Source organism: Ascaphus truei, chromosome 7, assembly GCF_040206685.1.
Source record: "Ascaphus truei isolate aAscTru1 chromosome 7, aAscTru1.hap1, whole genome shotgun sequence".
Classification (NCBI taxonomy): Eukaryota; Metazoa; Chordata; class Amphibia; order Anura; family Ascaphidae; genus Ascaphus; species Ascaphus truei.
Window position 1 is genome coordinate 82,934,198 of NC_134489.1, and position 25,975 is coordinate 82,960,172.

Consider the following 25,975-nt stretch of genomic DNA (forward strand, 5'->3'; position numbering starts at 1 on the left):
GTGTGGGGCCAAGGAGAGGAGGAAACAACATGGTCCAGTTTTTCAATAAATGCAAATTAATTTTGGTTACCTGACACGTAATTAATCTCTCTGGGGCTTCTATACTTGGTATCTATAAAAAAATGTGTAGCCAGGTCCCCTCTGGCCCCCTTGTTTTCCCGTTTACTTCCACTCTGGATGGGGGAGGTTCCGGCTGCTCAAGGAAGTTGCAATGGGAGGCAGGCGGTGCAGGGAGCGCCCGGGTGCTCCGGAGAATCCGCGGCGGCCCGAGTGCACCCGGCAGGTATATCTACAAGTGCACCAACAATCTACTGTGGGCAGCGCGGTCACACACTTGGGTGGAATTGACAATCAACGTGTTGGACACTGGGACAGTGGTGCCCCTGCACCCCAAGTACTGTGAGGATACTCCCGGGTATATATGTACATATATTGTGATCTGTTATTACAAGTACGTGTTAGTAAATAATGTTATATCATAACCTGGTGTGTATTTACTGGGGGTATTGTCTTGGGCGGGGTTATCTCACTGTGTGCGGATCCTTCACAGGTGGAGGTGCTGTATTTTAGGTCACCCCAGGCTCCCTTTAGCGGAGGATCAGGCCTCCTGTTAGCCAACCAGGTATCATCGGTACCAGTAGTTGCCCTAGGCACAGGGGAAAGGGGGCTACAAATGTAAGCTACACTGTGGAAATTAGAAGCTTGGGGGGGGAGCGTAAATGTAAAGTAACATCTGTCGATTTAGTTTTGAAAAACCAAACATATTCTACATGGTTTGTAAATAAAGTACAATTTTCTCTATTCTTTTTTTGGGTAAAAATCTATCATTTTACACAAAGCCCTCTTTTCCACATTCTTTTATAATGTCACGAGAAAACACATAAATAATTATACTACTGTTATCTTAATTCTTAGTTAGCTATTTTGCTTAAGAAACAGAGTAAGAGAAGCGTGTTTGTCAACTCAGTCTCAAATCTTCCATCCATCTGCCCTAAATGATTTTCAATGACACAGTCGCATACAATAACATGTTAACAGTCAGTGTTTTCTTAAAGCAGCAGTGCCAACTAGAGAAGTGGACTGCTGCAAAAATAAACAAAGAAATGACCATAGAAATACCAAATGGCTTCAGATCTAATGGAAACATTACATTTACACACAAATCCCAAGGGTTACCTATTTCCAAGAATGTGTCCAAGGAAATATGTTTTATGGTTAGTAGTGGAATATCACAATAAACTTTAGCAAACATATATTTAAATAGCCCTAATTTCTCACTATACACCATCCCAACTCTTGTGTTCTGCTCAAGGATGACTTCTTTCTACCCCTTTTGTGTCTAGAGCCATCTCCTGCCTTAAACCTTTCTCACTGACTGCCCCACACCTCTGGAATGCCTTTTCCTTCAATATCCGACTAGTACCCTCTCTCTCCACCTTTAAGACCCATCTTAAAACCCACCTCCTTAACAAAGCATATGAGTAGCTCCGTGGCTGATACTATACACATCATACATTGACCTTGGCCCCTTGCAGATGCACTTACCAGAACACCTTCCTACTGTCTCTGTTCGGTTTCTTCCTACTTACCAATTAGATTATAAGCTGTTCGGGGCAGGGACTCCTTTCATTAAATGCTACTTTTATGTCTGAAGCACTTCTTCCCATTATGTGTGTTAATGAATATACAGGGGTAGGTCCCCATTTTGTGTATCACCTATTTGGTCTGCAAGTATAACCATAATGAATTTTGCCGTAGCAGCCTAAAATCATAAACAACTTGTTATTGCTATAAGAAAAACTGCTTGCGCTTTATTTTTGTATCAAAGATTTTCTGTTGACACTTTTCCTAGAACATTTTAAACCCCCCCCCCCAGCATATAGTTTTTGCTTAAATAGCAATGTGTGACAATGACTCATAACAATAAGATAAGATGTTATTGACGTATGTAAACTTGTGATACATACTGGAGTATTCCAGGGTACGTCACGAATGCCTATAAAAGCTTATGCACTTGAAACAATAAACGAGAAGTAACTGAGAAAGAACCTTGCGTGTCCGAATTAATTACTTCTTCCGGATCCGTTGTTTCCAGCATAGCACACTAGATCGTAGGTGTCCTCCTGGGAGGCTCTTGAACCAATGAGAGGGTCGCTTCCATAAGGCGGAGAGCGGAAATTTACAGATGGTGTCAGATGTGGGATTCAGTGCCATTGGGGTAAGTACGTGATATTATTTTGTCCGTATAAACTCCCGGTGTCCCTGAATCCAAAACGACCCAAATTTAGTTATACCTCCTGGTTAAGAGTTAAGATAGGCTTATATGAGTAAGGAGTCTCATATAGTGAGTCCGCGTTGGAGTCCCCGACTGAAATAATAATAATAATAATAAAAACTATCTATTGTGTCTGAGGAAACTATAGTTGTGTGCCTTAAAGTGCATAAGGCTTGTATCAATAGCATGTAAATAACGCTGTGCCGCTTGTTAGAATTTGCTAAGATATAGGGTCCAATCCTAGTAGAAATGACAAAGGGGATAAAAGTCAGAAAAAAGGGTACCCCAATTGGGGTCCAATTTTAAAGCGGGTTAAAAGTCCCGACTGATTTTTTAAAAAAAAGGAAAATGGGCAGACAATGCTGGCCAAGTGATTCCTATCTGCTGTCAAATTTTGAAATCTACATTTCATTGCTTTCAATCTAAAATATTTAAATATTTATTTAAAAAAAAAAAAACAACAGAAGGTAAAGAGTCCTGCCTGTATAATGGGAAAGTCCCCACTGTAAAACAGGGGGTTAAAGTATAAAGTCCTGTCTGTATACTGGGCTGTCTATTGAGACCCTATATCACGGATATTTAGATAAGGTTATATTGTATTAAGATAAGTTTCCTTTATAAGCTAATCATGGGTAATAACAAGTAAAATGTTGTCTGGAAGTAAGCCAGACAAAATAAAGTATAAGAATAACTGCTGCATTTACTTTTAACATAACGCAAGTGAATAAGGAAGAAACAGCAAGTAAATAAGGAAGAACAGCAAGTGAATAAGGAGGTAAGAGCAAGTGAATTTGCCGATATATTATTGCAAATAATATAGGCATATGGAGGTATTGAGGAAGTAGAGACGAGCGCAAGACCACTTATAGTGGCGGCTTTTGTGAAAGGTTTACATGCAGAAATTGGGATGAGAGTAGAGGAAGTGTATTGGTTGGAAGCATTAAAGACTGTCAGAAATTGCTACTGTGGTAGAGAAAGCAAATGAGCAGGGAAGCTAAGAAAACAAAGGCTCTGGAAGTGAAATATAGGACCCAAGAGGGGTCAGATGATTAAAAGACAGGACAGTAAGTGTTATAATTGTAAAAGAGACAGGGCATTTTGCCAGTAATTGCAGTGCAGCCCCTAAGAAAGGGAACCAAAGAAAACAAGGTTATAGTCTATCGATTTAAAAAAATATATATATATATTTTTAGTAGATGGTTTTTGTCTAAATTAAGATGGGTCTTCCCCGCCGGGATTGAGAATCTCAGGTTTTCTCAAGTATTGTAAATCTCAGTAGAAAATATGTTTTAGGTGTAAGTTTAAGGTAGGAAAATTAGATATTTCCCCAGAATGTTTTTTTTTAGATTTTCAGGTATAAATATGGTAAAAAGGTTATTTGATTGAGTAATCCCTGTGTGTTTCATGAATTTTACCTGAATGAATCCCATGTGAGAGTTGAATCATGGTTACACCGGCTTATTATATGTATACCAACTACCATCCCGAAAACTTGCAAGGTCTTACAAAAATAAGAATAATTAATTTTTTAAGTTGAAGTTTAATTTTTAAAGGTGTACACCCCCACTAAAGCCAAACTTATCAACACTGGGCAAGGGAGAGTTTGGCTGGTTATTGAGAGATGGACAAAGAATGGGCAAATGTGGAAAAATCTTTTGATTTTTACCATTGTTTATAATTAAGCCTGGTCACTGGTATATTTTAAGGATTTATTCGTTCTGGCCAGACGAAGATTTCTTAAAACCAGAAAGACATCCTTTTCCAACTTATCTATTTCCATCTCAAGAAAGGAGAGAATCAGGATAGCAGCCCAGACAGCCCCCCTTCTCAAATAATAAAGAATGTGCAGAGACACATTTACATTTTAGACAGAAAAGTTAACTGAAGCTCTGTAGCTACAAATTAGGTTTAACTGTAGTTTAGGATATGATAATAAAAGAAAGGGACATTTTTATTAATATAGTTTGCAGGCAGGATCAAACAGTTTTGCATTGCCTTGTTTTGGTAATTTTTGTTTGTATTATTTTTTGTTTGTATTATTTTTTGTTTCTTTTTCTGTGTAACAAGTAACTATAAACTGTTTAAAGTATATGTTAAGCCTATAATTTTCTGTTTAACAAAAATCCAGTTTTAATTTTTGAATACGTCACATTTTATCCTGTATCGGGCCGTGTAAGGAGCTTTATTTTTAAGCTGTCCCAAATTATATTGCAGTGTATGTTAAACTTCAGTAACATTATTTTTTTTTATTATCTGTTTTGTTCCAAGGTTTTGGCAGGATGCCCAGAAAGTTATCTCAAGTTTGTTGCAATCCTAGAAATGGACTGTCTTTAAATCTGTGTCTATAATTTTTATGTTACAGGTTATTCTCTCAGCAAACCAGATGTTATTTTGTGTTTTTAAGGTATCTGTCAGAAGAAAATATCAGATTATATTTATATTCAGTAGTGTTTTGAGATTTTTAATGTAAATTTTATACCCAAAGGTTTCTGGTTAGTCTTGCTACAGATCAAGCAACTATATTTAGTTACGTTTTAAATGCTGTTATCCTTTGTGTAATATTGTTCACATGTAATCAGAGATGTGAACAAAAGGAGGGGTATTATTGTTGTTTATCATATAGCTGTCTATGCCCAGAAGTTAGATGGCATATATATATTACAAGTAATTTAGTTTGGAGTTCTATACAGAATCATTTTAGCCATTTTCTTTTGGTTTGGCAATAGCTGTGGCACCAAGTCTTATGACCACAATGACTGCTTAGTAAAACAATTAAGTAAGTATTGTATGCAACTAATATATTTTTGAGTCTCTCTAGGCATGGGTCAAATTTGAAAGTGCACCTACTCGAGACGGGGTTAATGGTCAAGCAATTCCTACACAAGCACGCTTTTCATCCCAGATGAAAAGGCCATTTCAAATGCTACTCACTACAAAATACAGCCGTTAAAATGGCAGAGCTGTATTCCTGGATCCTCGTTACGCACGTGAAACTTATCCCAGCACCACCCACAGTTGCCTCAAGTTAAACCATAACCAAGATGGAAAGGCCTAAAGACACAGGCAAAAGTCTGTGCCTCAAAAACATGAACTTTGAACTTTTTAATCTTTTTTCTTTACAGGTTTTATTATTTTAACTATAATGTATATTCTATTAGGTTTGTGTAAGTAGTGTACACACACAGATGATAGGGTAGTAACAGGTATATTTTGTTTAGTAATTTTTATTTTGTTTTTATTGTTCTGTGTATAGTATATATGCACACTCTTTTTTGTTATATAATGGAATCCTGGTAAACAAAGCCCATATCTTATGTGCAATGTAACCCAATGTACTATCTATACCCAATAGGTTGCACCCCAAGAACACGAGTTACATTTAACCCCTTAGGAAAAGGACAATATGTTATAAGACACTTGTAGAACCATATATGAGAAATTGTTTACGAAGGGTGTAGAAATACGAGTTTGCCCTAGGGAAGTTATTGACGTTGTATTAGAAGGATAGATAGAGAATTACCCTGCAACTAGACCAGGTTATGTTATTTAGGAAGAGTGTTTAAAGGTAGAGATGAGGGATGGGATTCATTGGGACTTGGTGGTTGGATTGGTTCTCTGGAAGCGAAACTAGCGTATGTTTTTGTATGTGTGTCTGTCCTACTCATTGCTCTATATGTATGTGTTAAATACAGCAAACTTTGGTCCAGAAGTGCGCTGCAATTCCCCACCAACGCTATGCCTCTTTTCTGTGATAAAGATGTCGGCAGTCCCCCAGAAGAAGAGACCGAAGAAGAAATCAACTGGGCCGATATAATACCCAGAAAGAAATGAATTCATGCACCATGGACAACTTCTTGGTCCTGCAGGACAATGAAATGTTTAACTGTTCTTTAAATAGACTGTCTCTTAAGGATATGGGGGGGACTGACAAGATTGGATATAAGGATATGAGGAAGGTGGGAGTTCAACCACAAAGACAAGTCATCCATTTTGACCATAGCAGACATTTTGCTGTTTTGCCATTCTGAGCAAATGCAGTATGAAAGATGCGTGCAAGGATGATGTTTGTGCAGTCGCTTCCAGTAGAAATTAGCCCCCATCAATTCTCAGAAATCCCTTAGCGCTAGTCATAGAAGAGCAGTGTGAATAGTAATTTTGTTGATATTGAAAGGGTTAAAATTACTAGTCTGTTCTCCATTTTGTGAGTTTATAAGATACAGCAATTTAAAAAAAAGCAGAAGCTTGGAACTTTTTATCTTAACAATTTCCAGGCATGATTCCAAGAAGATGTTTTCCCAAGAAGCAAAGGGCCTTGAATTGTAGTAGAACTGTAGCTTTATTCCATGGTTCTTAAGAGAATTTTTTTTTTGCTCATCTTATATATATATATTTCTCTCTGACCCCCGCAAAACCTGCACCACTAGTTTAGTACGACAAAGTATATCAACAGTATCAAAAATAGTAGTTGTCATGTTATGACAAAAGGAGAGATTGTTAATGAATATACAAGGGGTAGGTCCCCATTTTGTGTATCACCTATTTTGTCTGCAAGTATAACCATAGTGAATTTTGCCGTAGCAGCCTATAATCGTAAACAACTTGTTATTGCTATAAGAAAAACTGCTTGCGCTTTATTTTTGTATCAAGGACTTTCTATTGACACTTTTCCTAGAACATTTTAACCCCCCCAGCATATAGTTTTTGCTTAAATAGCAATGTGTGACAATGACTCATAACAATAAGATAAGATGTTATTGATGTATATAAACTTGTGATACATACTGGAGTGTTCCAGGGTACGTCACGAATGCCTATTAAAGCTTATGCACTTGAAACAATAAACGAGAAGTAACTGAGAAAGAACCTTGCGCGTCTGAATTAATTACTTCTTCCAGATCCGCTGTTTCCAGCACAGCACACTAGATCGTAGGTGTCCTCCTTGGAGGCTCTAGAACCAAGGTTAGGGTTGCTTCCATAAGGCGGAGAGCGGGAAATTTACAATGTGTTATTTGTATTATTTGTTATTTTATATTATTATGTCGCGTGTATTACTGCTGTGAAGCGCTATGTACATTAATGGTGCTATATAAATAAAGATATACTGTACATACATATGCTATCTACATATCTGTACATTTGTCCCACATATTGTATCAGTAACATTCAACACTGCATATAAATAATGATATACCAGCATCAATACTATGTACAGTACAGTACCTGCAATTTCTTCTAAGGTGTTAGCTCTCATGTCCAGCAGAACAGTACCATGCAGGATACAACTTCTCAACTCGAACAAACTATGAAGTGACAATGTGGCAACATATGGTTTGCTCCATCTTTCTCCACCATCTTCTACATCTTCTTCAAACTTCAGCCATCTAACCAAACAAGCAATGCTTAAGCACACTAAAGACAAAAACTAAACCCCAATCTATTTAGGATAAACCCTGCTATGTAAATGGATTATACAAGTGCAGTAATCATAAAAACATCTACAATTTTCAAATGCACAGAGCATATTTTATTGTTATAACTTCTTTGCAGGGCATCTAAAGAAGTAATTGTCCTGCAGATGTTTTCATATTGGGTTATGATGTACACTAAAGCCCATGGGAAGTGGGGACTGATTTTTGTTATTTGACATTTTATTGTGCATTTTTCTATAAAACGACTCACCTTGCCATCTCTCTCCACTCAGCATCATCCCCGTCACGTAAACAAATTTCATCCAGCTCTGTGAAGAGATCATGGGGAATATGTTCTTCATCATCATCTTCTGTTCCAAGAATAAACTGGACCCTTTGTGACGGAGTGTCTGGAAACACAAGTGAGAACCATGAGCAGATATTAATCTATGCATCAATGTTAATATTGTTTTGATTCTAAAATAGCACTATGCCACAAATAAGTTGTTGATAAATAACAGGATTAAATTATAAAAATGATTTAATATTAATGTGGATAAAAATGTCAAAAGTATTACCTGCAACATAACCAGAAAACATGACTGAACTCAAACTACATATAACTAGCTGTGTCTTCATAATTAAAATGAAAAACTGCACTAAGCATTACAGATTTACTTTAAAAAAATGGAAATTCAAAATTCTGCATCTCTTACTAGTAAGCCTTGACCCAGTATATATATGTATATATATATATATATATATATATATATATATATATATATATATATATCTCATTAATTACTATTCATATTGAATACAGTATATGATCGTGAATTCTTTGGTTGAAGAATACATGTTTGTTTTAATATTTGATGTATATATATATGAATAATATATATATTATGGCAAACACAATTGTTTATGGTATCATTTGTGATTTGTTGGTTGATTAACCTCTTGATCTTATACCCCCATTAGCGATAATTCACATATTAAAATCACACAGGAACTCAAAATTATTTAAATATATAAAAGACCCATTGATTGCCAAACCTAGTCTTTCAATATTGTGGATCTTTCTATAAAAATATAAACATACTGTTTACTCTTCTCTTCATGTTTAGTTTTTAAAGGGATGACTTTAGTTACTAAATGGTATTTTCCAGATGGATGGATGGATGGATTGATAGATGGATATAGAGCATGCTTTAGAGTTAAGGAAAATGCTTCTTCTAAATGTTGCTTATTTCGTTGTCTAGTCCAATAAATACTTTATGTTCTACCCTGTTTATTGTGTTTGTTCCTGACTGTCTCACCATGTCAGCCCCTGTTCTGCCTCTTCATAGTACTAGGAAATTACACTTAATTCTGCAATCAGTTCAAAAATGTTAATAGCAAATGGTGCCATGGACAGCAGAGCATTCAACTATTACTGTAGGTTAACTGGCTTATTCAAATGTTGCACAGTCATTTAACAAACCTTTTTTAACTGCACATATATGAACAATCAACTCAATTAAACTTCAAATTCTATAATATAAGAATAGGGCATACTGTATATGTGGTTCTCTGCTGTTGGATTACTATGCTGCATGATGCATATTGGTTAACAACGTTTAGACAAATCACTTTAATATGTTACCAGTCCAATACATGGTTATTTGTTGAAGTGCTGTTGTTTGTCTAAATAAAAGTGCTGTGTACTGTGGACATTATACATTGATTTTGCTTCAGTCATTTAATTTATGGAGCTGCTTACAGCAAAGAGACCTAAGGCTAAAAGAGTACATGAGATGTCAAGTGTTTATATCAGATTTTTCTTATCCTGAAAATAAACCCAAGATGTGTTAAGATTATTGCACATTATTCATTGTGTTTATCTAACATTTAGCAGTAAAATGTTGATACTGTACTACCTAACCTTCACAAGGCACATTAGTCATTCAATAAATAAATAATTTATACAATTGATTGATTCAGCCAGAAATACATTCAGTTAGATTGATTACCCAATGGTGAATTCAATAATCAAGTTCTTGCATGGTTTTACAAACCACTTTGCGTTGGCCCTGCACATATATTTAATATTTGAAAGGGGAGTCAAATCTTACCGTACATAGGAGATTCCCGTCCATCTTCTAATCCTGACTCACGTTCCCTGTCTTTTTTCTTCTGTTTGTGTCCACGATGTCTGTGACGGCGGTGACTTTTCCTCCCTCCAAGAGGTACATGCACTCCAATGAACAATGTTCGATGACCTAAGGAAATATAACAAATAATACATTATTATTATTGCTCCACATCCTTGCCTGAGGCAGAGCCAAATTAATAAAATCTTACTAAAACTGGTGATGTCTAGCCCGTCCATGAATATATTGCCAGCAATCATTAACATTAGTGGAACATTTATTAACAGTAATGTGCTATTGTGATGTTGTTATTGCTGCCTGTTTCACTAACAAAGACGTTGTTCCTAGCCATTTTTCCTATCCCAGGAAAAAAGATTGGGGATTCTTGAAAGCCTTCCTTTTACAGCAGACTTTGATAAACAACCCGGAAAAAAATCTTGGTTTACTCTTACACCTACAAAATGTAATAGATTTAGCATAAGAAAATGTAATAACAACTGATGCTTATTAATTGACAAATGAAATGTAGAGATGCATATAATAAAAACAAATTATTCAATATACTAAATGGAAATTTACAAGAAGACTCATTTACATTTTATTCAATCTCCCTGAGGTTTCAGAATACTCATGACTGTCATGAACAGTGATAATTTGGACAATGTGTCGTGCTTCAGTGATGGCTGGTGTCTTTCTTTGATGATGTGAGATGTTAGCTTTGTAGAATCCTAGAATGTTGGGGAAGTACATTTGGAACATGATGTTCTTGTGCCCTCTGAATTAAAATGAGACACACAGTATGACAATTTAAGAAGAATACAATTAATCAAAACCACAGAGGAAGAAAAGCTCGGAGCCAGAGTGACGTGCAGCATCAAGCCGCAGGCTCACCCTCATCTCTTCCCCCCTCTTACCTTGTGATGCATCACAGGGTGGAGAGGTCTGTCTGGGGGGTAAGAGATATGGGCCCACGCGCTGAGGGGTGGGAAATCATTCCGCAACCCTCACTTAGTTTTAAGGATGTCGGGTCCCGTTCTGATCCTGTGTGCAGTAACCATTTCGCCTGCTGCAGTCTGAGGCCGCTCCAGGGTCGAGGACTAGTAGCAGCGGTAGCTCATTGAAGTTATCAGTGGAGCTGGCGGAAGCAAGGCATCAGATCCTTCTTCTGGACCACGTGGGGAGCCAGAGGGGTGCACCTTTGGGTGTGTTAGGCCCCTTGCATGGCAAGGAGCAAAGGAGGCTGAGCCTGCAGCGTCGGCGGGCCACACCGGAAGGAAGAGCTGATCAGGGGCAATACATGCGGCAAGAGGAGGACCCTGCCCATTAGACCACCTGCTGACTTCTTGGTTCCCCTCATTCCTATTTAAATAGCCCCCTGTCAATTGAGGGAGGGTGTGAGCCCCTGAGGATTTGTCCATAGAGAAAGCGAGCAAGAGCGCTACAGTGCTACTTGCCTCGCGCAAGCTTTCCTCTCGGTGATGTGTGGACTGTAGGTTTATGGAAAGTGAGTGAGGGGGTGGGCGTGGTCATGATGCGGGGGGGCAGGGAGTGTGTCAAGGAAGTGCCATGCACGAGAACACACCTTTAGCAAATAATAAAATGTATAATAACATGCAATAACTGAAGGAGTTTGCAGAAATATATATACACTATGTCATGCATGAGAACACGCCTTTAGCAAATAATAAAATGTATAATGCCATGCAATTTACAGAAGTATTCTGCAAGCATATACTGTATATACACTGTCGTGCATGAAAACATGCCTTGTTAAAAAAAATTTTTATAAAATGTGATGCATTGAAATAACCATTGTGCACTACAATTTTTCTTAAATAACTTACAATTATATACAAGTAATGGACAATACATCAGAAATTTCACTCCATAAATTATCATTGATAATTCTGTCATGGTATGAATTAAAAGTTCACGTTTGTAAACCTCAGAAATCAAATTTTCAATAGATTTTCAAATTTTTTCCATTTTCCATATTCTCACAGCAAGCACAACTCACAACTCAACTGACAAAAAGTAATTTGAACAGTATCCAGGCAGAATAGCTTACTAAATTTTCATTGGCTTTTAGCCGCTCACATGACCAGGCTGTCTCGCTCCAATAGCAAACAAGTTTGTATCCTCTGCTTTTGGTATCCTTGTATCTCACGTGCACGTGCAAACCCGTGTTCACTATGGCCATTCGCTTTGGAATACACACTTTTGTTTGTAGCGCAAACAATGTAGCTCGCCAGGTAAATTATGGTAAAGGTCAAGTTCATTTTTAGGAAAGAGGGAGGATACATTGGGATGTCTAATCCACGTTCATGGTGCAGATAACATTTGGAGTATAGCAGAACCTACCCAAATTATGCACATAAGAGCTTCAGCCTCATCCTCGGTGGGACCACGTGGTGCGGAACCGGTGCATCACACAGGTTGGTGCATGAGGCCTCCTACAATATTCTGCGCCATGAAGCAAGCAGGGTGTCAGAGCCTTTAGCAAGAGGAGAACCAGGTGACGAGGGGGTCGGGTGGCCTGCCAGGATCCCAGAGAGGACCAGACTGGTTTGGTCTAGGATGTTTGGTTGCGACCAAAACGCCGCCGGCGTTCCACTGCTGGACATTTCACCATGATGTCCGTGACCACCGCGTGCCCCAGACACCACAAGCCATGCCAGGTCTCCACATCGTCACCCTCCGACGTCACTTCCGGTCATGTTCATTCATCCTTCCGTGTAAGTGTCACGGGAATATAGGAGTGCTCACCACAAACCGGACTGGACCGCGAGGCCGAGGTGGGGATACAGGAAAACCACAGCCCTACAGCCGCGTGAGCGGGTCCGGTTAGCAGAGTCGTGTAGATAGCCTGGTTCGGGACAGGAGAGTGTAGAGTGGTAGAGGTACTTGCCAGATCCGGGGTTGGAGAGATCAAGAGTAGTCAGTGTCCAAAGCCAAAGTCGAGGAGAGGAGAAGGTAGAAGTCCGTAGGGCGAGCCGGGGTTCGAGGGTGCCAGAGATTGGGAGTCCAGGTTCAAGCTAGGGTCTGTAACGGAAGACAAGAGCAGACTGCGAAGTAGCTTGTAGCAAGCACAACTAGAGACTGACTATGCTCAGCAATCAGCTCTGGGCTGGTAGCACTATATACTGACAGGAACCAATGAGAACCTCCAGCGGTGATGTCAGATGGACGTAGAGCGCTGATAGGCTGAGGCAGGATGCAGGACAGGTGGGAACGGAACAAATACATTGGCGGCAGTGGAGATGGACATAGTAGCGCGCGCGCACGACGGAAGGGGCGGGTTGAGTTTGCTGGGAGGAAAAGCAGGGTCTACCACGGCGGCGCGCATGGGCAGCAGGAGCTGCAGGAAGAGACGGGAGAGAAGGGGGACCACGTGACCGGGTGCTGCGCGTCCCGACAGCGGAGGTAAGAGCCGCAGCGGGCGCCGTGGGTAGCGGCCTTACAGTACCCCCCCCTTCAGGGTCGGACTCCGGACGATCCTTACCAGGTTTTAGTGGAAATTTGAGATGAAATGCCCAGACCAGCCTGGGAGCGTGTACCTGGACTTGCGGAATCCATGCCCTTTCTTCGGGTCCAAAACCTCTCCAATGCACCAAATACTGGAGCCCTCCTCTTGAGATACGAGAATCTAGGATGGATTGTACCTCAAACTCTTCTTGTCCATTGTCAAGTCTGGGGGAAGGTTCTTTGTGTTGGATCTGAGGATTGGGTACAAACGTTTTTAACAGAGAACAATGAAAGGCAGAGGGAATCTTCATAGTAGCAGGTAGTTTGAGTCGGTAGGTAACCGGATTGATCTTCTCCAATATAGAGAATGGACCGATAAATCGGGGAGCCAGCTTTGGGGATGTGACTTTCAAGCGTATGTTCTTAGTAGATAGCCATACTTTCTGACCTGGGGTATAATTGGGTGGTCTCCGACGATGTCGATCAGCCTGCCTTTTCTGCATAGCCGTGGCCCGCTTGAGATTATCCTGAATCTTAGACCAGGAAGCTTGAAGATCCCGAATCCTTTCTTCTGCGGCTGGAACTCCTGTACTCGGCCCAGACTGAGGGAGGATGGAGGGATGAAAGCCAAAATTAGAAAAGAATGGAGACTGTAGTGTGGACTCATTCCTGAGATTATTGTGAGTGAATTCTGCCCAAGGGAGCAGGTCGAGCCAATTGTCCTGAGAGTCCGATATGAAACAACGAAGGAACTGCTCCAGTGACTGATTGGTTTGTTCAGTTTGACCATTGGTCTGTGGGTGGTATCCAGAGAAGTGAAGCGCCACGTTAAGTTTCTTACAGAAGGCCCTCCAGAATCTCGAAACAAATTGCGATCCCCGATCGGAAACTATGGTCTGAGGTGATCCATGGAGCCTGAAGACCACCTTGACAAATACCTCGGCAAGTTTAGGAGCACTGGGTAGACCTTTGAGTGGGATAAAATGCGCTTGTTTTGAAAAGCGGTCGATCACTACTAGTATAGTGTCCATACCCTTGGATTTGGGGAGGTCGACAATAAAGTCCATCGAGAGATGTTCCCATGGACGATCGGGAATAGGGAGGGTTTGCAGGAGTCCTGGAGGTTTATTCCGTGGAGTCTTGTTCTGTGCGCAGGTGGAACATGCTGAGACGAAATGTTGAATGTCCTTGCGCATGCCTGGCCACCAAAAGGTTCGTTGCAAGAGGTCAATAGTCCTTTTGATCCCTGGATGACCTGCCGTTTTAGCGGCGTGCCCCCATTGCATTACCTTCTGGCGGAGGGTAGGGGGTGTGAAAAGTCGTCCAACTAGCACCCTGAGACCCTGAGGGTTTTGATCTTGAACCTTGGTGATCTCCGACAGTGCGTCAAAGGTACTGGCAGACAGGACACATTTCGGAGGAAGGATAGTCTCTTGAGGATCTTCGGTTTTGTCCTCTACAGAGAATTGACGAGACAGTGCGTCAGCTTTAGTGTTTTTAGAACCCGGAAGATATGAAATAAGGAAGTTGAATCGGGTGAAGAAGAGGGACCAGCGTGGCTGCCGAGCACTCAGACGGTGGGCAGTCTCAATATATAAGAGGTTTTTATGGTCCGTAAAGATGGTGACGGGGTATTCAGCGCCTTCCAATAGATGCCGCCACTCCTCCAAAGCCATCTTGATCGCGAGGAGCTCACGGTTACCCACGTCATAATTCCGTTCTGCTGCGGAGAATTTTTTAGAAAAGAATGCACAGGGATGCAGTCTGGCCTGTGGGTTCTTCCTTTGGGATAAGATCGCCCCTGCCCCTATGTCCGAAGCATCCACCTCGAGAGTGAAGGGTTGTGCTGGATCAGGATGCACCAAGATGGGTGCTGTGACAAAGGCTTCCTTGAGAACCTGAAAAGCCATGATGGCCTCGGGGGACCACAGTGCGGGATTGGCGTTCTTCTGAGTGAGAGCTGTGATGGGTGCGACCAGCGTGGAGAAATTCTTTATGAACCTGCGGTAATAGTTGGCAAAACCTAAGAACCTCTGTACCGCTTTCAGAGAGAGGGGACGGGGCCAATTCAAGACAGCTTCCACCTTGGTAGGATCCATCGAGAGTCCTGTGTCAGAGATTATGTAACCCAAAAATGACGTGGATGACTGGTGGAACTGGCATTTTTCAAGTTTGGCGAACAATCGGTTCTCCCGTAACCTCTGAAGTACTTGTTTGACGTGCCGAGTATGTTCCAGGGGATTCTGCGAGAATATAAGAATGTCGTCTAGATAGACCACTACGTGTTGATCCAGCAGATCTCTGAAGACGTCATTAACGAAATCCTGGAAGACGGCTGGCGCGTTACAGAGACCAAAGGGCATCACGAGGTACTCATAGTGCCCATCCCGCGTGTTGAAGGCCGTCTTCCACTCATCTCCCTTACAAATCCGAACCAGATTGTAGGCTCCACGAAGATCCAGCTTGGAGAAGATAGTGGCGCCTTGTAACCTGTCGAAAAGTTCGGCAATCAAGGGAAGAGGATACCGATTCTTGACAGTCACCTTGTTGAGACCACGATAATCAATGCAAGGACGAAGTGTGACGTCCTTTTTCTTTACAAGAAAGAAGCCTGCTCCTGCCGGAGAAGAAGATTTACGAATGAAACCTCTCTGGAGGTTCTCCTGTATGTAAAGTTTCATCGCCTTGGTCTCGGGGGAGGTGGGAAGCGGGTAGGTACAACCTCTGGGGGGAATTGCGCCAGGAAGAAGGTCGATCGGGCAATCGTAGGCGCGATGGGGTGGTAATTCCTCCGCCTGAATTTTGTCGAAGACATCTCTGAACTCCCAGTAAGCGTCCGGAAGGAGGAGATTCTTGGATTCCGGATGTGTGGCACCTACTAGGGCTTTAGCCGAAACCAGACAAATGTCTTGACACCGATCTCTCCAGGTGAGGGGTTGTGACTGGAGCCAGTCGATCTGGCGATTATGGTGCTGGAGCCAGGGAAGACCTAATATCACGTCTACTGCCGGCGTGTGGATGGCATCCAACTGAATTTGTTCGGAATGGTGTCCTGTCATCTTAAGACGGAGGGGAATGGTCTGATGTGAAATAAATGCGGGTTGCAAAGGCCTACCGTCAATGGCTTCTAGGCCTACGGGCCAATCCTTGGCTACCAGAGGAATCTGGTTCTTCTCCGCAAAAGATTGATCGACAAAATTCCCACCAGAACCGGAGTCTAGGAAGGCCCTCGTGGTGATGTCCCCAAAGTCCCCTGATAGGGTTATAGGAAGAAGTATCTTGGATGGTAGTTTGGGAGAGGAAGGAGAGGTGACCGTGCCCAGTGTAGTTCTCCCAGTATTCACTGGGGGCTGGCGTTTCCCGACTTGGAAGGACAGATACTCACCAGGTGTCCACTATTTCCGCAGTAAAGGCAGAGTCCCGCCCGACGGCGACGTAGTCTTTCCGTTAATGAAAGGCGAGTTCCACCCAGCTGCATGAGTTCTTCGGAGGATACGGCTACGGGCTCCCCTGGAGCTGTATGTGAGGAGAAGGTGGGTTGAGTACCTTTTTGGCGCTTTCCCTTCTCTGCTCTTCGCTCCTGGAGCCGCTGGTCCATATGGATACAGAGCGCAATGAGTTCCTCCAAAGATGTAGGGCGCTCCAGAGTGGCCAGCTCGTCCTTGAGGGAGTCATTCAAACCCTGCCAAAACACTGCGGTGAGTGCTTCATCATTCCACCTTGTTTCTGCCGAAATAGTGCGAACTCCAGTGCATAGCGAGCCACCGAGCGATCTCCCTGCGAAACATTGAGGAGAGAAGAAGCGGCAGTTACCCTCCTACCTGGTGTATCGAACACCTTCCGGAATTCAGCACAGAACCGGTCCAGGCTGGAAGTCAGATCCGGGTGATGCTCCCATATGGGTGTAGCCCAGGCCAGGGCGTCATCGGTGAGCAGCGAGTAAATGTACGCGACCTTTGAACGAGAAGTAGGGAAGTGAGAGGGTAGAAGCTCAAATTGGACGGAACACTGCCCCAGGAAGCCACGACATGCTGAAGGCTCTCCCGAATAGCGATTGGGAGAAGGTAGACGAGGTTCCGGAGGATGAGACAGAGGTGCCGGCGGAGAGAAGATAGGAGCAGGAGGAGCGGCAGCCGTCTCAGGAGAGGACAGAAGGGATTTGAGTTGCTCTGAAATGGTACCCAGGGAGTTTTGGAGCAGTTCCATACGCTGGTTATTTTGGGAGAGACAAGTCTCTACTTCCTTGAACAGGCCATCGTGTTCGCTTAAGCGTCGACCCACCTCGGCGGAATCCAGGTCTGTTGGGCTGAGCATAATGTCACGGGAATATAGGAGTGCTCACCACAAACCGAACTGGACCGCGAGGCCGAGGTGGGGATACAGGAAAACCACCACCCTACAGCCGCGTGAGCGGGTCCGGTTAGCAGAGTCGTGTAGATAGCCTGGTTCGGGACAGGAGAGTGTAGAGTGGTAGAGGTACTTGCCAGATCCGGGGTTGAAGAGATCAAGAGTAGCCAGTGTCCAAAGCCAAAGTCGAGGAGAAGGTAGAAGTCCGTAGGGCGAGCCGGGGTTCGAGGGTGCCAGAGATCGGGAGTCCAGGTTCAAGCTAGGGTCTGTAACGGAAGACAAGAGCAGACTGCGAAGTAGCTTGTAGCAAGCACAACTAGAGACTGACTATGCTCAGCAATCAGCTCTGGGCTGGTAGCACTATATACTGACAGGAACCAATGAGAACCTCCAGCGGTGATGTCAGATGGACGAAGAGCGCTGATAGGCTGAGGCAGGATGCAGGACAGGTGGGAACGGAACAAATATATTGGCGGCAGTGGAGATGGACATAGTAGCGCGCGCGCGCGACGGAAGTGGCGGGTTGAGTTTGCTGGGAGGAAAAGCAGGCACTGTAGGCGCGCGCGCGGGTCTACCATGGCGGCGCACATGGGCAGCAGGAGCTGCAGAAAGAGACGGGAGAGAAGGGGGACCACGTGACCGGGTGCCGCACGTCCCGACAGCGGAGGTAAGAGCCGCAGCGGGTGCCTTGGGTAGCGGCCTTACAGTAAGTCAACCAGTGTATGGCAGCCGGTGCTCCTCTGTCCTCTCTTCGGATAACGCAGTGAGCCACTCTCTACGCGTTTCACTGCATGGGTTAACAGCTTCTTCCTGAGGCTTGGTGAGACGTGATAGCGGTGAGATCGCGACTGACTGCATAGAAACATAGCCTGTTATACCCCGGCTTTTGATCACTACAAAGTGTAAGCCTCCATTTGTGCGTTTGTCTTATAAATTTATTTTTTAAGTTGATCTGCACCATGGTTCTGCCTTTCTGTCTTTGAGATCAAAGGGACTACATGCATCATACCATCCAGAGGCAACATTGCCACTGTTTGGATTTCTGCTTTAATATTCTTGCTCCTATTCTTTTTTTATTATTATTTTTGTGATGCGATTTTCTTTATTGCATGGCTTTCACCACTGCTCCCCTGTGGTTTGGAGAGTATTTGTGGGGCTAGGAAGAAGCTGCAGAGAGGCGGCGAGACAAGAGCCTTTAAAAAAAAATGCTTTTTTCCTGCATCAGATTGATGCCTGGTGTCTTCCGAGCTGATACCCATTTCTTTGATTATTGTGTATTTTTGGTCTTAATTATTTGTATTAGGTTGACCATTGACTGCTGTAGTGGCTTATCATGCCCATATTATATGGGTATGATATACCACTGTGCCAATTAATAGGTACATGGTGGGTATAGTGGTTCCGGGGTGGGTGGTTAGGCCTCCCGGTTGGGTAGCGGGGGATGGTGGTTAACACCTTAATTACTATAGCGGTTATTAACCGCTAAGGTGATTAAGATGTTAGGGGCCATTAGATAGTATTTTTTCAGGTACTCTTGCTGACATCGGAGGAAATGGACCATCAGTATGCTGACGAGGACGCCCTTCATGATGGCAGGGGTAGGTTGTACGTTTTATTTACTTTATTTATGCTGACTGGCTAATGTTTGATTTTATAATGGGCAAATGCACTATTATCCATATGTGGATAATAGTAATTTTGACCATTACTGTACTGTATGTGTTGGGGGGGGGGGGGTGAGAGGAAGGTGTATTTATTTCAATGTATTCCACATTTGTTTTTTGCCACAGGATTGATACCGCAGGCCAGCAGGGACCCACGGGGACCACTCGAGGACCCGAGGACACCCACGGGGACCACCTAATGACACCCGGACACCCACTGGGACCACCCGAGGGCCCCAGACACCTGCAGGGACCAGCCGAGGGCCCCAAGACACACGGGACAACCTGAGGACCCCTGGACATCCACGGGACCACCCGAGGGCCCCCAGACACCCACGGGGACCACCGGAGGGCCCCCAGACACCCACGGGGACCACCCGATGTGGGTATTAGTGTTTTGTTTTTAATGTTTTTTGTGGGTAGCAGCTGTTTTAATATACATTTTAATACTAGTGTAGATGAACAGAAGGTCTCCGGAGCAGAACCGCGTTGATTTGAAACCTGGGGACAGCCTGCTTCCCGAAAAATCTCCTATGCATTTTAATGTCTTGCGTCACATGACCGTGGGAATAAAATGCATAGGAGATACTGGCACCCCATAACAGGGTCTGTATCTTGGGAAGCAGGGGCTCCCCGGTCCTGAAATGAAAGCGATTCTGCTCCGGAGACCCCCTGCTCATCTACACTAGTATTAAAATTAAAATTGAAACACATCGATCTCTGGCGAGATTTGCACAGGGAGAGGCAGCTCTTTTTGCAGCTAAATCTCCGGATTTGGCCTTTTCAGAGAGGCTCGCCTGTTTTGGGAATTTTGCTATCAAAGTTAATCAAGGCTTTCTGAATAACGTGATAGCAATAAAAACCTGGCGAATTATACGGCTTGGCGATTTTTTTTATGAAGGCTTATGGAATAGGCCCCAAAATGTCATATGAACTCTCCTGTGCTGTAGCCAAAGTGAGGAATGTAGGACCAGGATTCGTGTCTATGGAACAGTGTCTGGGGCACTAAATGTGATCATGCCCAGTGGGGCACGAAGTGCCCTGTTTCCATTATAGTGCCTTTCTACAGAGCCCTGCAAGCGTAGCTGTGGTTTAGTTTGTCGTACAGCCCAATCTGCAGGCGGCACAAATATGTGAATAAGCTACATCATTTGATAATGTGGAAAACGCTTGTTCCGGTGGGGAGAAGCAGATCAGCGGGCACCACGATGCAGAAAGAATTGAATTAAAGCTGGACTGTGCTGTATAACGATTCCTTTATTTCGGCATGGATAAAAAGAGGAGGGGAAGCATACCCCTGCACCTCTAACGCGTTTCACCCAGTAATTGGGCTTTCTCAATTACTGGGTGAAACGCGTTAGAGGTGCAGGGGTATGCTTCCCCTCCTCTTTTTATCCATGCCGAAATAAAGGAATCGTTATACAGCACAGTCCAGCTTTAATTCAATTCTTTCTGCATCGTGGTGCCCGCTGATCTGCTTCTCCCCACCGGAACAAGCGTTTTCCACATTGTCTACTACTTCAGCTTTGGAGCACACAGAACCGGTCGTCATATGTGAGTACAATTGCTGCCCCATGAGAGCTGCCCCAGGCACATAGGTTTATTCCGTTCAGAGACTTTGGAGAGGTCTTGGGGGGGTTCCAGGACTTCCCCCTTACAACTCTGCATATCTCTGCTAGACCTTATGCCATCTAGGGGTTAAATGCTTACAGCCTCAAGCATGCATCATCACACCCTGTGATCCGGTTCAAGTGCAGGAAGACAATTTAATCAAAAAGTGGGTCATTAATATGCTCTGTAGCACTGGTTGATTGGGGGCCTTTACCCCTATATTTTTTGTTCTACATCATTTGATATTTTAAGTCATTTTAATTATCTGCTGGTATCCAGTTGAACTCCTTTGCTGCTGGAGGATATTGAATAGCATTAACAGGGCCATCCTAGAGCAAAGGCAGGGGCCAACTCTGGGTCACGGTCAATTTTCTTGTTGTCCCCATACCCACGACTTTGTCACATTTCGCACGTTCGCTGCCAGTGTCACAAAGAGGAAAGGATATCTTTGAATAGTATCCATAGTTTTAGGGACTTTCTGGTGCCTTTCAGCTGTAAGACGTTTTAGTGAAATACATTTTGTAATAGGACCCTGTTCCCTCTCGGCCTTGGTGGGACTGAAGGTCATAGAGGGGTTAGCCATGTGCGATTTGGGCCTCTCCTGTATTTGCACTGTTTTGTCTTTGTGTCTAAATTGGGCAACTCTGAAATTAGTTCATTTTAAACATCCCGCAGCCGAATGCTCCCGCCAGATCAGGTCTGTGCAGCGGCCTGCTATGATAAGCAGTTTTGCCAGCGGGCATAAAAAAGAGGACGCCCGGGATGGTTCTTCACCCCAATAAGAGGGCAGAGTTAGTATAGATTCCAGTTGCGGTGTTGATTATTTCACTGTTTGACTCAGACTTCAGATCGGGTTTGGATGGTTTCTGCATGTCTGACGATCCAGGGCTAGTTTAGTTTAAGAGCGTTAAATAGCCCCTTTGTTGGCAGTTGTTTGGGGGGTAAGTGGGTGGTAAGCTTGCCAGACGGGGCTCATCTCGCAGCTGACGATGAGTCAGCTAAGCGGATGGGACTGTGGGCGAGTCCTGGCATGAAGAGTTTGTTGGTCATGGTTTGAGCACCATTGGCCTTACCAGTGGGTGGAGCTCTCTGGCAGGGATAGCACTCCCGTTTTGCTGTATTTTAATAAAAGCTGTGGCCATTGTACCTCCAGACCTGTTGTGTATGTGCTTTATTTGCGGGTATCTTTCGGGGGAGCTGCATCGCAGCGCTCTGAGGTCATGTAATATATTATAAATGGGTACAGTGATATGTCAGAAAAATGAATGCAACCATAAACAATATTGAGGAAAGGCAGAAGACAATTGAGTTGTAATTTTCATTCAATCATCAAGTCCTGCTGAAAGGGCAATGTACCAAAATAATTGATCTGGTCACTATTGTATAGAATTGTGTAAATTTTTACCACATGATGTGGAATAGCCATGTTAATGAGTTTTTGAATGACTTACAAACCACACAAAAATGAATCCCTCTAAGCACTGATTTTGCCACTGCTTTGTTCCCTCTTTGGCCCAGATGCACTAAACTATCTAACGTGACACTAACGTAAGTTAATATAATATAATGTGACGTTAAGTTCATGCTAATGAGCTCAACTACAGTGTTTATTGTTGCAAAAATATATCTTAAATCGGGACATTTTTTGTGTCCTGATTTAAATGAGTTTTGTGATTTAGATGAGTTTTGTGCATTCCCCCATTGGGGCAGATTCGTCTCTACTTGTTAATAAGAATTAACTCTGTATCAGATGCTCTAAGTCATAACCGTACCATGCTAGATGAATCTGCCCCTTTGTGTTTTGAATTTAATTGCACTACACACAGTCAAGAGAATGATAGAAAATGGTCAAACATATCGCAAATGTAATGTTGCTTTGATATACCTACAGAATATATTCCATGAAGACAGAATTTTCATTCATTTTAAATTCTGGTTATCTCACCAATAAATTGCAGCAGTGGGCAATAGAAACTGCCTTTATTCTTACAAATGTGTGTATGTCTGAATATCAATGAGCAAATGTATGAGATGAAAATAAATTATGTAAGATTACAAGTAGATTAATTTAACTTGCAATGTCACCTTCAACAGCTGCTCCAAATTAAACTGCATAATTAAACAGTTTTAATAAGGTACTACATGGAATAGCTGAAACAAAGGTACTGTATATTGTTAATCTAAATCCACACCCAGGAAACATAAGCAGCTTTTGGTCACTTGTGGTATTACTGCAAAGCATTACCACAGTTCTTAAACACAAAATCATAATCTTGCAGGGATAAAAAACCTCGTAATAAAATTCCTTTTTTAATTTTTACAGGATTATGATGTATGTAGCAGGAAAAAAGGATCCATTAAAACATCATCACCTTGGAAACCACATTAAAAAAAACATATGCTAACATCTATAATAAGCGTTTCTACTTTCTCACAAAGTCTGCAGTGTTTTTAAATAGTGAGGAGTTGTTATGCATTAAGCAAATACAATATGTGTAAAGGTTTAAATGTATATACAATTGTATGTGATAATGAAATGGGACTTTTCTCAATAAAAAAAGGAATATTTTGAACACATAGTTTAAAAGAATTTTCAATCTAAACAAAATATTAAGCAAATAATAATAATAATAATAATAATAATAATAATAATAATACATAGGCCTAATAATGCAATTGCTGATTTTGTTGAGTTTTTGACCTTGAATGCAGGTCAATTCATATTCACATTGCATATTCGAAAGTGCGATCTATAGCTCAAAAGGCTAGATTCACTAAGTGCTGCATTAAGATGCAGTAGTACTAAAAAGGAGATATTCCATCGCTTTTTTTACTGCTGTATTCACTAAGAAGGATTTATGGAACCGTGGGTAGTGGTATTCCTGAAATTAGCAAACAAAAAAACTGCAATGCAAATAAACAATTACTTATAGCAATTAATGATAATCAGCACTAGTGGGTGTGTGAGAGACATCAGACTTGTCTACCATAGGTTTGTGTAACAGCAATCCTTACAAAACCCTAAAACAGAAAAGGCTTTGATGCCTGAAACTACCACTGTATTACATTGGTAGCCTTCCTGCGCCTAAGGGGTTAATATACATAATAACCACCCTACAAATACAATGCAAAAAGCATAGAATCCATATGTGCAAATACAGTATTAAGCCTTTAGTAGCCCACGTTGCCAGCTAGTGATAGGTTGGCCATTACTAGCTGGCCACTTGGTCTACTAAGGGGGTTAATGTATTAATATGTTATGCAACGGTAATATTATGCATTTTGATCACTTATTCAACATTGGTTAGTCGTATCTTGCCAAAGTAGCCTATATAGTGGCCATAAGCAACATAGGCCAACTGCCAAAACTATCGGAGGTTAGTGAATATCATATGAATAAATAACTTGGCTTTAATTACTCATTTATATGGTTATTTGCATACGATGCAGTAAAAATAACACTGACATATTGGTGCTGTAAAAATCCTCTTATTTTTACCGCTGGCTGTCTGGCATTAATGACCAAGTTGGTCAATAAATCAAATTGGTGTTAAACACTGATAATATTTATTTTTTAATGTATGAAGCTTAGTGGTTTAACTCCAATGTCTCTTTACTTAAAAACAATCTTAATTAAAAAAAGATTAATGTTCTTAGTGTCAAAGCTACTGGCTACCGTTGGATCGGTCATCCCAGTGTGACCCTAGAAAACAAGCAAGTGCCCATGACGTAAGTGAATAAGAGCCTGTGACATCATATGGGCACTGCCAAGGTTAATCTTTTAAAATTCATGTGGTTTAATAAACCAAATCGTAGTATGAGTTAGGACACCGTGTGTATGTAACGCAATATAAATAAAAGCACTATGTAATTCGTATTACCAACCTAATATTACAATTTTCGGGATACTACAACACCATAGTTCCTCATTTTACACACATTTAATTTGGCATAATTTATGGAACATTTTAAAAGATTAAAATGTTTCTGTTACATAATCAGGTTCATCTTTTTTCATTCAGAGAACTATTTATGTGACAATATAAGTTCAAACGTTACCTTAAATTGATACAAGCAGGTGTGACTTCACACATGCCTACAAGTACCTGTAAGGCCAGGTCCCCGCTGGCTACTGCAGCGCCCGCTGTAGGGACAAGAGTTGCCGCACAATGGGGCCGGGCCCACTGTGCCGACAGAAACTCCTGCTCTCAAGAAAATTGAGAGCAGGAGTCGCGACGGAGCACTAGGCCATGCCCCCCAGCGGATCAGCCGGGTGACGTCACGGCCGCGCCCCCGTCACGCCCTTCCCTCCCCCCCATCTTTCCACCTGCAGCTCTCTGCAGACCGGGGGACTCGGCTGCACACGCCGCCTGCCTCACGGCGCATGTGCAGCGCAGGCAGCAGGCCCGCAGCCTAATAGTGAAGCACTGTACTGTAGGAGTTTTTCTAATCTTCAGATAATCTATGACAAGATGCACAGCACCCGAGTTAAAACACTTTGAATCAGCTTGCTAAACCGATGAGAAATCTACCTGTGAATAACATTTTGCAGACAAAGAAAGAGGGGTACCCTCGCTCAGCTTGAAGTAGGGTGGGGGATGGTGCTCCTCTGGGTCAAGGTAAGTACAATATACTATAACATAAACAGACAGACAAGTTCCTCCTTGAATGCACTCAGAAAGGTAAGTCAGAGCGATATGGTTGATAACATTAAAAACCTTTTAATCACCAAATAGTAAGAACATATTGTAAAGAGGGAAATGGTAGAGGTAGTCCACGGCCAGTCCCTTAAAACAAACCAAGAAAAGATCTTCCTAAATAAGTGTATGGAAGATAGTGGGGACAATACACCACCTAGGTGTGGGCTACAGAAAACTGCAAAGTCTCGCCACAAAATAACTTCAGACTTGAAAACCTGTCCTGTTGGCAGGAATTCTATTATCAAAAAACCGGCACACCTATAGAAAAAAGTATGCTGATACTAGATCTGAAGAGGCGGTTCATATACAGTTCGTGAGTCATAAAGCCCTTACATCCGTATATATAGACCACAAGGAATGGGGGTGTATGTCA

The 25,975-nt window shown here is 42.4% G+C and overlaps 1 protein-coding gene and 1 long non-coding RNA gene across 7 annotated transcripts in view; one reads left to right on the forward strand and one right to left on the reverse strand.

Annotated features, from left to right (window-relative positions):
- The window catches only part of SLC4A10 (solute carrier family 4 member 10), a 241,770-nt gene that overhangs the window by 97,988 nt on the left and 117,807 nt on the right, over nucleotides 1-25,975 (reverse strand). For 5 of the 6 annotated variants that reach the window (XM_075609247.1, XM_075609249.1, XM_075609245.1 and 2 more), the window contains exons 3-5: nucleotides 9,798-9,944; nucleotides 7,955-8,093; nucleotides 7,496-7,656 (exon numbers count right to left, since the gene is read on the reverse strand). In XM_075609247.1, the coding sequence (XP_075465362.1) occupies nucleotides 7,496-7,656; nucleotides 7,955-8,093; nucleotides 9,798-9,944 (447 nt within the window). Of the gene's footprint in view, nucleotides 1-1,589; nucleotides 1,786-7,495; nucleotides 7,657-7,954; nucleotides 8,094-9,797; nucleotides 9,945-25,975 lie in introns of those variants that run through there. The other variant, XM_075609250.1, reaches the window with a different exon arrangement.
- LOC142499633 (uncharacterized) lies at nucleotides 1,695-7,138 on the forward strand. The gene is made up of 2 exons (XR_012802704.1): nucleotides 1,695-2,218; nucleotides 5,094-7,138. It is a non-coding gene; the product is annotated as an uncharacterized LOC142499633 (long non-coding RNA).